The sequence below is a fragment of the Phoca vitulina genome, unplaced genomic scaffold (genome assembly GCF_004348235.1).
Source record: "Phoca vitulina isolate PV1807 unplaced genomic scaffold, GSC_HSeal_1.0 scaffold52, whole genome shotgun sequence".
Lineage (NCBI taxonomy): Eukaryota > Metazoa > Chordata > Mammalia > Carnivora > Phocidae > Phoca > Phoca vitulina.
Window position 1 is genome coordinate 10333254 of NW_022589755.1, and position 16189 is coordinate 10349442.

Sequence of the window (16189 nt, forward strand, 5' to 3'; positions counted from 1 at the left end):
TGGGTCTGTTCAGATTGTCTGAGTTTGGCAAATTGTTCCTTTCAAGGAATTGGTCCATTTCATCTAGGTTATTAGATGTGGGCATAGAGTTATTCATAGTGTGTTTGTTATTCTTTTCATGTCCATAGTATCTGTATTGATGTCTTTTTTTTTTTAATTTTATTATGTTAGTCACCATACAATACGTCATTAGTTTTTGATGTGGTGATCCACGATTCATGGTTTTCGTTTGCATCTGATTATATTTGCTTGGGCCCATTTCTTAGCTCTTTATTCTATTCCAGTGGTCTGTTCATCTGTTCTTTTTCCAATACTACACCATCTTGAATACTGCAGCTTTAGATAGTAAACTTAGAAGTTGATTAATGTCAGTCCTCCAGCTTTGTTCTTCTTCAATATTGTTCTGGGTCTTGTGTTTCCATATAAACTTTTAAATCTGTTTGTCAGTATCCACCAAATATCTTGCTGGGATTTTGATTGGGATTGCAAAGGACTGACGACAGTATTGAGTGTTTTTATCCTTGAACATAGAATATTTTTCCATTTACTTAGATTTTGTTCATCAGAGTTTTATAATTTTTCTCATACAGATTTTGTTAGATTCATACCTACATATTTTGGAGGGTGCTAATGTAAATGATAATGTGATTTTAATTTCAAATTCCACTTGTCCATTGCTTATGTATATGAGAGCAATATACTTATCTATATCTTGTGTCCTACATCTTTGCTGTAATGGTTTATTAGTTCCAAGAGTTTTTTTGGTTGATTCTTTGGGGGTTTCTACATAGACAGTCATATCATCTACCAACAATGAGTTTTATTTCTTCCTTTGCAATCTGTACCCTTTTTACTTCCTTTTCTTGCATTTGCTGGGACTTACAGTACAGTATTGAAAAGGGGTACTTTTCAAATCAGAAGGGACTTTCAAAAAGGATATCCTTTTTCCTGATTTTAATAGGAAGGTTTTGGGTTTCTCACCATTAAGATATGGATAAAGAAGATGTGGTCCATATATACAATGGAATATTACTCAGCCATCAGAAAGGATGAATACCCAACTTTTACATCAACATGGATGGGACTGGAGATTATGCTAAGTGAACTAAATCAAGCAGAGAAAGTCAATTATCATATGGTTTCACTTATTTGTGGAACATAAGGAATAGCATGGAGGACGTTAGGAGAAGGAAGGGAAAAATGAAGGGGGGGGGAATGAATGGGAGGGAGAGATGAACCATGAGAGACTATGGACTCTGAGAAACCAAACTGAGGGTTTTAGACGGGAGAGGGGGTGGGGGGATGGATTAGCCCCGTGATGGGTATTAAGGAGGGCACATACTGCATGGAGCACTGGGTGTAAAACGAAAACAATGAATCGTGGATCAGTACATCAAAAACTAATGATGTACTGTATGGTGACTAACATAATAAAATTAAATTAAAAAAAGATATTAGCTGTTAGTTTTACAGGTGTCCTTTATCCAGTTGAGTAATTTCTTCTATATTCCTAGTTTGCTGAGAGTTATTATAAATGAGTATTGGATTTTATCAAATGCTTTTCCTCTTTTGATAGTATCATGTGATGGATTATATTAATTTTCATGTTTTGAACCAGTCTTATGTGCCTGGTGCACTTGGTCACGGTGTGTAATTCTTTTTATACATTGTTGCATTTGATTTGCTAATATTTTTTGACGATCTTTGCATCTGTTTTTTTTTTTTATTATGTTAGTCACCATACATCATTAATTTTTGATGTAGTGATCCATAATTCATTGTTTTCATATAACACCCAGTGGTCCATGCAGTACGTGCCCTCCTTAATACCCATCACCGGGCTAACACATCCCCTCATCCCCCTCCCCTCTGAAACCTCAGTTTGTTTCTCGGAGTCCATGTGTTAATGAAATATATTGGTCTGTAGTTTTTTTTGCCGTGTCTTTGGTTTTGGTGTTAGGGTAATGATGGCCTGATGGAATGAGTTAGGAAACATTCCCTCTGCTTCTGTCCTCTGAAAGCTCTTGTAGAGAAATAGTATAATCCCTTTCTTAACTGTTTGGTAGAATTGACACGTGAACCCATCTGGGTCTGGTGCTTTCTGTTTTGAAAGATTTAGGTCTATTCAGATTGTCTGAGTTTGGCAAATTGTGTCTTTCAAGGAATTGGTCCATTTCATCTAGGTTATTAGATGTGGGCATAGAGTTATTCATAGTGTCTGTCATTCTTTTCATGTCCATAGTATCTATATTGATGTCTTTTTTAATTTTATTATGTTAGTCACCATACAATACGTCATTAGTTTTTGATGTGGTGATCCACGATTCATGGTTTTCGTATAACACCCAGTGCTCCATGCAGTACATGCCCTCCTTAATCACGGGGCTAATCCATCCCCCCAACACCCTCCCCTCTAAAACCCTCAGTTTGTGTCTCCTTTTTCTTTTTTATTAAGATATAATTGACCTAAGCACTATAAAATTTTAAGGTGTATATCATAATGACTTGATTTACATATATTACAAAATGGTTTACCGTAGTAAATTTAGTTAAAATCCATTACCTCACATAACCATTTTTTAAAAACTTTTTCCTTGTGATGAGAGCTTTTAGGATTTACATTCTTAGCAGTTTTCAAATATACTATATAGCAGTGTTAACTATATTCATCATTACATTACATCCTCAGTACTTATTTATCTTATAACTGGAAGTAGGGACCTTTTGATCCCTTTCATCCATTTCCCCCATACTTGGTAACCACAAATTTTATCTTTGAGTTTTTTTTCCTGCCTATGAGAGGTTATACAGTATTTGTCTTTGTCGGACTTATTTCACTTAGCATAATGCCCTTGAGGTCCATCTATGTTGTCATAATGGCAAGATTTCATTCTTCCTTATGGCTGAATATCCCCCCCCATTTACACACAATTTCTTTACGCATTCATCCATCGATGGACACTTGGTTCTGTGTGTTAGCTGTTGTAAATGCTGCTGCAGTGAACGTGGTGCAGATCTCTCTCCCACAGACTGATTTTGTTTCCCTCAGATATATACCCCGAAGTGGAATGCTGGGGCATGTGGTAGTTCTGTCTTAAATGCTTTGAGGAGGGGCGCCTGGGTGGCTCAGTCAGTTAAGCGTCTGCCTTTGGCTCAGGTCATGATCCCAGGGTCCATCGGGCTCCCTGCTCAGCAGGGAGTCTGCTTCTCCCTCTGCCGGCCGCTCCCCCTGCTTGTGCGTGTGCCTGCATGCTCTCTGTCTCTCTGACAAATAAATAAAATCTTAAAATCCTTTGAGGAACCTCCACACTGTTTTCCATACTGGCTGCCCCAGTTTCCAATCCCACCAACAGTGCACAAGCTTCCCTTTCTTCCACATCCTCTCCAACATTTATAACCTCTTGTCTGATGCTAGCCATTCTAACAGGCATGAGGTGGCATCTCATTGTGGTTTTGATTTGCATTTACCTGATGATTAGTGATGTTGAACGTCTTTCATGTACAGGTTTCCCCTGCTCTCCGAAAGTAGAGGGTTCCTGTGGAAAAATAACAGCAACAATGACAAAAAAGATAAAACTCTTTGGGATTAACTAGAAATATGCCAGATTTATATGAAGGCAATTATAAAACTTTCCTGAAGGCCATGAAGAATGGCCAGAATCAGTGAAGAGACATATTGTGGTCCTGAATGGGAAGAGTCAATCAATAGCTTAAAGAAGTCAGTCCTGGGCGCCTGGGTGGCTCAGTCGTTAAGCGTCTGCCTTCGGCTCAGGTCATGATCCCAGGGTCCTGGGATCGAGTCCCACATCGGGCTCCCTGCTCAGTGGGAAGCCTGCTTCTCCCTCTCCCACTCCCCCTGCTTGTGTTCCTGCTCTCGCTATCTCTCTCTCTGTCAAATAAATAAATAAAATCTTAAAAAAGTACTTCCCAGATTAATATGTACAGCCAATGCAATATCAATAAAAATATGCATGAATAAAAAAAATATTTTGTAAACAAAATGGCGTAAAGAAACAATTACCAATAATTTCTATGGAAAATTTTTGGCTGTTCCCAGACCCCAAAAATAACCTCTCTTAGGCTTTTTTTGGTACCTAGGACACATCTTGCTAGTGGATGCACGGAATAAGTTGAGATAAAGCACAGATGCCCCCAGACACAGTTCAGAGCTGTAGTGGCTGAATGGAGTCCCCGAGAGCCTCGCTGTCTGCCGCCCCGGGTACACGCGGTGTCTACAAGGGCTCACTGCAGAACACTAAATTCGATGTTCACTTTTCACCTATTTTCATAAAAGTGAAAAATCCTCTTTGGATTTCTTTTGGTTAGCAAACGCCAGTACAAATGTAGGTTTTTGTCAGAATGAAGTGGAGTAACACAAACTTTCCTGTAACTGTTGGCTATTTCAATACAGGCGTACCTTGGTCTGCGGAACTTCGCAGATACCGGGTTTTTTGCACTTCTGATATTTGTGGGGTTTTTTGTTTTTTTATGTTAGTCACCATACAGTACATCATTAGTTTTTGATGTAGTGTTCCATCATTCATTGTTTGCTTATATACACCCAGTGCTCCATGCAGTACGTGCCCTCCTTAATACCCATCACTGGGCTAACCCATCCCCCCACCCCACCCCCAAAACCCTCAGTTTGTTTCCCGGTGTCCATAGTCTCTCATGATTCATCTCCCCCTCTGATTTCCCCCCTTCTCCTAATGTCCTGCATATTCCTTATGTTCCACAAATAGGTGAAACCAGGGATAATTGACTTTCTCTGCTTGACTTATTTCACTTAGCATAATCTCCTCCAGTCCCATCCATGTTGATGTAAAAGTTGGGTATTCATCCTTTCTGATGGCTGAGTAATATTCCATTGTATCTATGGACCACATCTTCTTTATCCATTCATCTGTTGAAGGGCATCTCGGCTCTTTCCACAGTTTGGCTGTTGTGGACATTGCTCCTATGAACATTGGGGTGCATATGGCCCTTCTTTTCACTACATCTGTATCTTTGGGGTAAATACCCAGTAGGGCAATTGCTGGGTCATAGGGTAGCTCTGTTTTTATACATTGAAGGTTTATAGCAGCCCCGCATCAAGGCTTTCAGCACTGTTTTTCCAACAGCATTTGCTCGCTTCATTTCTCTGTCACCTTTTGGTAATTCTCACAATATTTCAAACTTTTTCATTATTATTATATTTGTTGTGATCTGTGATTATGCCCTGTTCCTGATCTATAGAGGAAAGTGTTTCATCTGATTTTTGAATGTTAAACCAACCTTGCATTCTCGAAACAATCACTCCTTCATGATTTAGTGCCCTTTTTATACATCATTGGATTTAGCTGGCAAAGCTTTGTATGGATCTGTAGTTGTCTTTTCTTGTCTGATTTTGGCGTCAGGGTAACGCTGGCCTGATAAAATATATTGAGAAGTAGTCACTCTTACTCTTCTGGAGGAGTCTCTATGTCATGATTACAGCTTTGTAATTCAGCTTGAAGTCTGAATTGTGATGCCTCCAGCTTTGGGTTTTTTTTTTTTTTTTCAGTATTCCTTTGGCTATTTGGGGTCTTTTCTGGTAGGTTTGGCTTTTTGGAGATATTTTCCTTTGTAGGAGTTAGGTTTCCTTGTTTGCAACCAGGAACTGGGCAGCCTCCTCCCACCCTTGCCGCACACTCGCCAGGAGGGGTGGGGCAGGCAAAAACTCTGGGAAATTCTGTAGAGCTTTGAGTCCGTCTTTTACTTGGTTAAACATTGTATTAGTTGCTGCAGCTTAACTGTTTTTCAGAGTTCTCACAAAGCCATTGCTGTCTGTGTGGGGTTGGTTATCTGTTGCTCCTGTGTGGTACTGAGGGCTGGACCGTCCCATTCTGTCTTCCTGCTTACGTCGCTCTCTCGTTTAGCTCTTTGAGTGTATTTCAGACAGTTCTAAAGACCTTGTCTGATACCGCTGATACCCGTCACAGACTGTTTGTTGCTGCCACTTTATTCCTCCAAATAGGCCATATTTTTCCTGTTTTTTCGTTTTTTTTTTTTTTTTTTTTTTTTTTGTATGCTTTTGAGACCAGCTCTTTTTTCCAGGGAAGACCTTCACTAATGTGCAGGGTGTGTTGTGAACCCCGGGGTCTCCCCGTGGTGAGGGCTTAAGGTCTTCTCAGGAATGTTCTGAGCCTGTCTTGCCTGGGCCTGAGTGTTTTTTTTTTTTCAATTCTATCATATACAAAGATGCTTTTAAGGGTCTGAACCTCCCAAAGATTGTCACCCTAGCTCTATGGGGACATAGGTGTTCTCTTGCATTCCTTCACACGTAATCATTCTCCCCAGCCTTCTGCAGGTCTGTAATCCCCCTGCAGCTCCCACGAGCTTCTGTCTCCAAGTCAGGCAGAACACACACTGGTCCCCCCAGCAGCCCCCAAACAGGTTAGACCAGTGCAAGTCTGCTCTGCTCTGCCCAGTTTGAAGTAGGGAATTGCGAGGTGGGCTCCTGCATCCTTCAGACTGCACCTTACCATAAGTAAAACTGCCACTACATTTAAAAGTAGCTGCATATGGAGAATTGGGAAAAACCCACACAGCCCCAAGGTAAGACATACTAAGTAAAGACCTGAGAAGACCTTAAACCCTCACTCTGGGCTGATCCCAAATTTCCTCCCATTTTAAGTGTGTTTTTTCTACTGGACGGTCCCTTGTTTGCTATAGATCTTTTTCAGCTAGCCTTTTTTTTTTTTAATATTTTCTTTGGGGAACAAGGGCTTGGAGCTTCTCCATTTACCACCTTGCTGGTGTCACTCTTTCTGTCCCTAATTCTTTATCCTTGTTCTTTCAGGAGGCGGGAATCAAAATGAGGTGGAGACTCTTCATGAAGCAGGAATAAGGTGCCTTTCATTGGGAGAGCTTTCATGTTGGCAAATCAAGAGACATGTTGTGAGCAAATTAAACAAAAATCAAGACTCTGTGATAAATATTCAAGGAAAGAGTTCTCAGTTCCCCGACCAGTGTGATTCCCCCTGTCAAGTGGGAGCAGGAATATGTATTCAGGCTTCTGTGGAGGACAGCTGTATCATGAATCTTCTAGAGGATCATTCCAAGATTATTGAAAAGCAAGAATTTCTGGCTGGGAGAGCTCATAATGCTTGGAGTAAAATATATCTCAGTGAAACACAGAATTATCAGAGAAGTTGTAAGACTCCGATGAAAAGCCAGTTATGTATATTTGCTCCATACGTTAACATTTTCAGTTGTATTTCACACCACCATGATGACGATACAGTGCACAAAAGAGACAAAGCTCACACTAGTGACTGTGGTAAGGTGTCCCCTCTTATCCAGCAGACCTACCACTGTAGTGAATGTGAGAAAGCATTCAGTGATGGCCCCAGTCTTGAACTTCATCAACAGGTACACTCGGGAAAGAAGTCCCCCCCTTACAGTGCACATGAGGAGGACACCAGTTATAGCTCGGCTGTTCCCATTCAGCAAAGTGTTTACACAGGAAAGAAACGCTATTGGTGTCATGAGTGTGGGAAGGGTTTCAGCCAGAGCTCAAACCTGCAGACTCACCAGAGAGTCCACACAGGGGAGAAGCCCTATTCGTGCCTTGAGTGTGGTAAGAGCTTTAACCAGACCTCACATCTTTATGCGCATTTGCCTATCCACACAGGAGAGAAACCCTACCGATGTGAAAGTTGTGGGAAGGGCTTCAGTCGTAGCACTGATCTGAATATTCATTGCAGAGTTCACACTGGAGAGAAACCTTACAAATGTGAGGTGTGCGGGAAGGGCTTCACTCAGAGATCACATCTTCAGGCCCACGAGAGAATCCACACTGGAGAGAAACCATACAAATGTGGAGATTGTGGTAAACGCTTTAGTTGTAGCTCAAATCTTCATACCCATCAAAGAGTCCACACTGAAGAGAAACCATACAAGTGTGATGAGTGTGGGAAGTGCTTCAGTTTGAGCTTTAATCTTCACAGCCACCAACGAGTCCACACTGGGGAGAAACCGTATAAGTGTGAAGAGTGTGGGAAGGGTTTTAGTTCAGCCTCAAGTTTTCAGAGCCATCAGAGAGTTCACACAGGAGAGAAACCATTTCGCTGCAATGTGTGTGGTAAAGGCTTCAGTCAAAGTTCGTATTTTCAAGCCCACCAGAGGGTCCACACTGGAGAAAAACCATACAAATGTGAGGTGTGTGGGAAGCGCTTCAACTGGAGCTTGAATCTTCACAATCATCAGAGGGTCCACACAGGAGAGAAACCTTATAAATGTGAAGAGTGTGGGAAGGGCTTCAGTCAGGCCTCAAATCTTCAAGCTCATCAGAGTGTCCACACCGGGGAGAAGCCATTCAAGTGTGAAGCGTGTCAGAAGCGATTCAGCCAGGCCTCACATCTTCAAGCCCATCAGAGAGTCCACACCGGAGAGAAACCATATAAATGTGATACATGTGGTAAGGCCTTCAGCCAGAGGTCAAATCTTCAAGTCCATCAGATAATTCACACTGGAGAGAAACCATTTAAATGTGAGGAATGTGGGAAAGAATTTAGTTGGAGTGCTGGGCTCAGTGCTCATCAGAGAGTTCACACAGGAGAGAAACCCTATACATGTCAGCAGTGTGGTAAAGGCTTCAGTCAGGCCTCGCATTTTCACACCCATCAGAGGGTCCACACTGGGGAAAGGCCATACATATGTGATGTCTGTTGTAAAGGCTTCAGCCAGAGATCACATCTTGTATACCATCAGAGAGTCCACACTGGAGGAAATCTGTAGACATGTGAGGTGTGGTGTAGCCTTCAGTTAAAGTTCACATCCTCCTCTCTATTGGAAAATCGATGCTGGGAATTGTGAAAAGTTCCTTCAGAACTCAGAAGCCTCAAGGAATCTTCACATGCAAGTAAGCTCTGTAAAGTGCTGTTTTAAGGACTCAGTTGGGAGATAAATTCTTTACAAACATCAGATTTCACAGAGAGAAAACCTATAAATACAGTCAATGTTTGAGTTCTGAATGTCCCAATCTTCAGGATGCAACGCAAAAGAATTTCAAAATTCATCTGAGTCTACCCAGGAAAGAGGCCTTATAAATGAAGATTAGGGGCAGAACTTTAATGAAAGTATCATAAGGGACAAGTAAAATTAACGGCAATGGCAATGTAACCTCCATGTAGGGAGGGATGTTTTTCACTGCTTTATCTCTACCGTGTAGAAGTGTGCTTGGCTCCTGATAGATGCCCAGCAATTACTGAACAAGGAGAAGATCTATCATTAGGACAAGTATTTGAAAATTGTACTCCCCTACCCAGATTTCATAACAACATACTCAAAAGGAATCCTGCAGTAGCCTTAATGAGATTTCAGGACAAGTACAGAAAATCATGTCATGCTGCCATCCGCAGTAATGCAAATTTGGATGCAATTTGTGAATGGCCCCCATCCTCCATCCGGCCCTGGTTCTTTGGTATGTCAGCCCTTGTGTACAGTGTAATATTTAGTATCATTAGTTTGTATTTTATAGACTGAAAATACTGTTTTTAACTAATAACATACTATAATTTATATGCCTGGAAATTTTGGACCCTAATTAAGGTAGGATTTCACTGTTACTCTTTGAAAGTGTTAAAAGTAGTTACTAATGACAAGAAGTTTTTTAGTAAACTTGAATTGTTAGTAATTGGTTTCTTCTCATTATTTCCCTTCACGCTTAGGTCAGATTGCCTTTCCTATGCACAGTCCTTCATCCAGACCTGTGTAGGCAGGGGCTTTGGCAGATTTCAAGGACATTAATTTTGTCACACCCCACCCCCATCTCCCCCCCCCCCCCCCCTGGAGGGCAGAGCAAGAAACCAGTTGGGTTTTTATTGAGATTTCATTAAATGTAACAATTTAGGTGGATTGCTGTTTACAGGGCATTCTGTGTTCAATACCTCTTGTCAGGAGTGGACATAAACTGGTCAATATATATCAAAATACCCTTTGACCTGGCAATCCTAGCACTAGATGCTTTGTTTAAGAGATTATAGCAAAAGTGAGCATGTACATAAGGATGTTTATACGGATTTTTTTTAAAGGAAATAAGTATTAGCAAAATAGTGGAATAAATATAATACACAGCCACAAAAAAAAAAAAAAAAAAAAAAAAAAGACCTGGTCTGTAAGGACAGAGAACCATCATTCATGAGAAAGCTACATTAGAGGCTTCCCAGTATGTGTGGCCCAAGTAATAATATGTATACCTACAGATGCCCTTACATACAAGGAGGTAATATGTAGAGGGACGTTCACGGACATGCTACCTTGTTTACTCTGGCAGAGAGGCTTAGGGAGGTTTTAGCTTTTTGAAAAATTATCTACAGTGACCATTATTACTGTTTACCAAAACAGTAAAACTATGAGACAGTAAAATTACACAAATATTCCTTAATGCTAAATCTAATGTAAATCTAAAGCTTGGGGTGCAAGCGTCTGCCTTCAGCTTAGGTCATGATCCCAGGGTCCTGGGATCAAGCCCCACATCGAGCTCCCTGCTCTGCAGGAAGCCTGCTTCTCCCTCTCCCACTCCCCCTGCTTATGTTCCCTTTCTCACTCTCTGTCAAATGAATAAAATCTTTAAAAAATAAAAAATAAATCTAAACCTTAGAGCTAAATCTAATAATCTTATCTCACCATAGGGCATGAAACCTATTTACAGATCCACATGAAAGAATGTTCATTGTTTCATTATTGGTAATGGCACAATTTGCATTCATCAGTTAGACTGACAAAACAATTTAGGACTTATCCATTCAGTGGAATATTATGCAGAATGCAATGAAAAAGTAAATTTATGGTTACTAACATTGGTAAATACCCAGAATATGCATAGAAAAGTGGCCAGAGACATAAGGTTCTGTAGGAGATATATATACATGTAAATCTCTAATGCCCCCTTTAAAGGTAACCAAATCATATTCATACGTATAAGTTTGTGATCTATATGTAGAATATTCTCATATATGTATAAATATGATCTGATTATTATATTAGTCACCATACAGTATTTCATTAGTTTTTGATGTAGTGTTCCATGATTCATTGTTTGCATATAACACCCAGTGTTCACTGCAATATGTGCCCTCCTTAATGCCCATCACCAGGCTAACCCATCCCCCCACCCCCCTTCCCTCTGAAACCCTCAGTTTGTTTCCCCGGAGTCCATAGTCTCTCATGGTTCATCTCCCACTCTGATTCCCACCCCCCTTCATTTTTCCCTTCCTTCTCCTAATGTCCTCCATGCTAATCCTTATGTCCCAATGTTCATAGCAGCAATGTCCACAATAGCCAAACTGTGGAAGAAGCCAAGATGCCCTTCAAGAGACGAATGGATAAAGAAGATGTGGTCCATAGATACAATGGAATATTACTCAGCCATCAGAAAGGATGAATACCCACCATTTGCATCGACATGGATGGAACTGGAGGGGTTTATGCTAAGTGAAATAAGTCAAGCTGAGAAAGACAATTGTCATACGGTTTCACTTATAGGTGATCTGATTACTTTAAAAGGGGTTATTATAATACATTTTTAAACTTGTAATGTTTTGAGAGTGTTTTAAAGCCTATATTTTCAATGTATTCTCAACTTTCAGGAAAGATGCAAGAACAAAATTCCTATATAGCCTTAGTGTATCTACTGTGATTAGAGTCCATCCAGATCATTCAGTTGTCTAGCACCGGAGCTGAGAGAACCCAAACAGCTTTTGTTCCTCAAGCATGTCTTTCTAGCTTTATGTGGACCCTTTGGTATGGCCACTTCATACTGACTGGATGCTATGTGGAGGCTCAGAGTATCCCAAGAGAAACCAGCAGGAGTACTATGGCCTTGTCTAATCTACTGTTGGAGGTTACAGTGTTAGAATCTGAGGCGGCAGTCACAAAAACCTGTCTAGGATCAAGGAGAGGGAGCATGGACTCCACCTCTTGATAAGTGTCAAGGAATTTGCAAACATATTTTAAGACTACCGGACTTTGCTTACAATATTTTCTAATCTACAACTTACTCAAATTCCACAGTTGTCCCATATGTTTATATCAATTTTTTTTTTTTCCTATTCCAGGATCAAATCTTAAGATGGGTCATACCCTGCATAAAGTTGTCATGTTTCTTTAGTCTTTGAATCTGGATCAGTTCCACGGCCTTTCTCTATCTTTCATGAAATTGGTATCTTCAAAGAGTATGGGGTATTTTGTAGATTATCCCTAAATATGAGTTTGATTCCTTGTGATTAAATTCAAATTAGTGTGGCAAGAATATTCCATGAGTGACACATAGTCTGAGCGCATTACAACAGGAAACATGTTTTATCAGTGATAGTTTTGATCCCTTGAATATACTGATGACTTCAAGGTTCTCCACTATAAAGTTGCTGTTTTGCCCTTGAAATTAGTAACTAATTTGTGGGGAGATCTTTATGTAGTAACTACCTCATTATCTTTCACCTGCTAGTTTTAGTGTTGATATTTTTGTCTGAAACAGTTATTACTATGATTGCAAAGTGATGGCTTTCTTGGTCCATCCTTCCTCTTATATTTAGCATTTGGCATTCTATCTATAGAGGAGCTTTCCCTTCTTCCCTAGGTCTCTTTTCTCTATCATCAATATGAATGCTTGTTTTCTGGTATAATAATATCTTGGGTTTATCTTGTATACGGTCTGCTACAGCCACAGATTCTACAGAGACCTGATTCCTTTGAGCAGTTTGGTATTTAGAAAATAAGATCTGGGTGCTGTGTGTTATCATTATTGGGATACCAGTCTTTCATGTTTATGTATGTATGTGTAAAATGTGGATACCTTCAAGTAAGTATTTCTAGTTTTTCCGTATTCCATGTTGACTTCCAACAGTCAAATTGGCTCCCACTATCATCAATCTGTTTACTGGTTTGTTCAGTCCTCTAATACATAGCAAGTAGTTTGGAGTTGCTACACAAGAGCATTGTAAAAAACAAACCTGATTGTGTTCAGGATTTGTTTACGGTTCTTTTTCTCTTTAGACCAAGTATATATAGACAAAGTACTTTTAAACAAAGTTAGTTTGCCTATTTCTTTTATCTCCATTCAACCAGTTATATTATTCATGTGAAATAAAGTTAGATTATTTTCTTAAATGTTGATATTCCCTTTCAGGTTCTCCTCTCCCCATCTTGTAATTTATAAAAATTGGGAAGGGAATTAAATTCAGATGAAACTCTAGTTCCAAAAGTACCCTAATATATTTTTTATTTGTGCTGATTTTATTTAGATATATGGTTTAGACATGTTTATTAAAGTTTTTGATTTACCGCCTTAGAAGTATACAATAAGTACTTTTTTTCATGAAATTAATCTTTAATGACTATTATATTCCTTTGGGGGACAGGTCATAGGAATGGGGAGGTTATAATGCATGGTGGAAATTGGGTAGATTCACGAAAGTTGGCTTGTAAATGGTTGGATGGCTTGTAAATGGTTATATTTTTCTTTATATTTGAAATGTGCCAGGATTAAAATTTATATATATATTTTATATATAAATGAAAAGAGAGCTAGTGAGTATAGACTTGTAGGGTCAAAGAAAGTTTCCCAACTCCGCAGTTGATACAGTTGCTCTGAGGCTTGGACAGTTTAATGGGGAAAAAATTCTACCTGTAAAGGAGGCATTGTTAATAACTATTATGAATGTTCAATGAAGAAAGTTGTCGCCCCACCAAGGACTCTAACTCTTCCAAATGGTCTCCTGTTTTCTCTCATGCTCCTTGCACTAGTTACCAGGCTTGGACATAGGATGTATGTATCTTTGTTCATTTTCCCTTCCAAATGATTATCTCCCTCTCCCCCCATTAATTTGCACAAACTACCCACTATTCCTTCGTGCAGCCACCTACCAGTCTCTGTTCATTCTTCCTTGTTCCTTGATTTTATCTCCAGAACCAGTCTTGCTACCCTGTCACTACTCTTGTCAGACTACTTGCAGATTATTATATCCACTTCCAAAACCCTGGCCTCTCAGTTCCTTGAGTACTCTGCCAATGGTCTTGTCTTCCACAGCACCTCAGCCCCTGGCTCCAAAGGTAACATCTTGCCAGCAAGAAAGTAAACGGAGGGAATGTGATGTAATGAGCACTGGGTGTAATATGCAACTGATGAATAACTGAACTCTACATCCAAAACTAATGATATACTATATGTTAATTAATAGAAATAAAATAAGATAATGTAAATGGAAACCCCTCTGTAATCTCAGATTCAAACATTCCATTCTATCTAATCACCAACTCTTGTTTTACCAGCTTATATCCTCTTTGTTCTCATTTTAATAACTCTTAGAACTCACAAGGACCTAAAATCCATTACTTCTACCCCCTTTTCACTCTCTCTTACCTTAATTCCCCCTATATCTGGAAAGGAGAGCAGACTTCCATTTACATCCCAGTGCCCAAAACTGTGTCTCATGTCAACCTCTAACACAGGAAGAAATACTTCAAGAGTGTTTATGTTTCCCAGTCTATAGAAGAGGCAGAGAAGAGCAAATTGGGTTAGGAATATATGCTAGATGAAGCAATCTACAATATGTGGTCCAGATAGGCTGTGACTTATGTGTATTTTTGCCCACTAGTTCCAACCCCAATTTTTATCTTTCACTTAAGAATATTGCAATTCTCAGAAAAAGGCTATTACAGTAATAATGCCAACACTCGGGATTAAAAAAAAAAAAAGTTTCAGACTTTTGAGATTGATCAATTGTTAGAATAAGTTATCTGTGCAACATTTCATGAGTTGTCATGATGTAGCTGGAAAACGGCTTTAGAGGTGCGCTGCTTAATAGTGTAAATATATGTAAACAAGTAACCATAAGTAACCATATATGAATTTTATGATGGTAGAAGCATTTTAAATGTGCTGGCCAAGTAGTTCCTATTGCATTAAAACTCCAGCAGATAACAAGTATAAATTCTGACCAAATATTAAAACTATCCAAAGGCACTGGAGAATGCACAAAAGCAGGCAGATTCTGGAGATGGGTCAACAGTTGGAAGAAGGAAATAATAGGTCAGTTTCCTACTTTTTATGGCTTTAACCCTGAAAGCAAGTCCAGTCTGCACTATTTTAGGGCAGCTAAAACATACACGGAAAACCCTAAGTTTTCCAACAAAAGGGTTCAAGGCCTATACATAAGTGCTATTGGAAAATGAGGTATGTAGGATATCCTGGAAGGGGGCCAGGGAAGGGAACCTCCAAATTCTGTGTATAAGCATTTCGCAAATATGTGGCTGACTCCTCAACTATAAAGGACAGAGGATACTTAAAGGAGCCAAGCCAATACTAACAGAAGTGAATTAAAATTTGAGCTGCCACCCACAGGAAATTGAGCCCAACTAAATTAAGAGCCTAATAAAAATATTTTTAAAAATACTCTGGAGGAACATAATGAAATCCAGTTTCCTCAGTATATTAATCACAATGCCCAGGATATAATTTAGATATTTGAGAAAATGAAAACTGGAAAACATGACCTATTCTCAAGAGAAAACAGATCAATGGAGATCAATGCCAAGATGATCCAGATGTGGGAATCAGACAATGATTTTTAAAAGCTATTATTTTAAAAAAGCTATTATAAACTATGCTTAAAATGTAAAGGAAAATATCCTTACCATGAAGGAAAAAATAAGAAATCTTAACTAAGAAATAAAGACTATCAAAAAATAACCAAATAAAAGTTCTAGGGGGTTGACAGTGGAGTAGGAGGACTCTAAGCTCACCTCTTCCCACAGATACACCTAGATAACACCCAAATCAGTGTAAATCCCCCAGAAAATGACCCAAAGACTAGCAGAACAGACTCTCCAGGCCTACATGTAAAGAAGAGGCCACATCAAAGAGGGTAGGAAGGGCAGAGACACAGAAGCTAAATGAACCTGTGAAACAGTCTGGGGAGGGGGGCAGAGGACACACTATGGATACAGAGGGGGGAGAAAACCAGACCCCAATCCAGGCACCCAGGCATGGGGGACCCACACAGAAGAAAAATCTTCATAACATTTGGCTTTGAAAACCAGAGGAGCCGAATTTCATGAGTTTTTACTATCAGTGGAGCTAAGCAACTGGAACTTTAAAAATTAGCAGGTGGCCCTGCAAGAGCTTGGAGGGCAATGGGAAATGTAGTTCTTACCCTTAAAGAGACAG

The 16189-nt window shown here is 39.7% G+C and overlaps 1 protein-coding gene and 1 long non-coding RNA gene across 3 annotated transcripts in view; one reads left to right on the forward strand and one right to left on the reverse strand.

The window, feature by feature from the left end:
- The window catches only part of ZNF235 (zinc finger protein 235), a 28878-nt gene extending 19175 nt beyond the window's left edge, over nt 1–9703 (forward strand). Inside the window, exon 4 of the mRNA XM_032388511.1 lies at nt 6821–9703. Coding sequence (XP_032244402.1) covers nt 6821–8760 — 1940 coding nt within the window. The 3' untranslated portion in view covers nt 8761–9703. The remainder of the gene's footprint in view (nt 1–6820) is intronic.
- The window catches only part of LOC116622233, a 41400-nt gene continuing 28679 nt past the window's right edge, over nt 3469–16189 (reverse strand). For both annotated transcript variants that reach the window (XR_004297546.1, XR_004297545.1), the window contains exon 3: nt 3469–3536. This is a non-coding gene — a long non-coding RNA (uncharacterized LOC116622233). The remainder of the gene's footprint in view (nt 3537–16189) is intronic.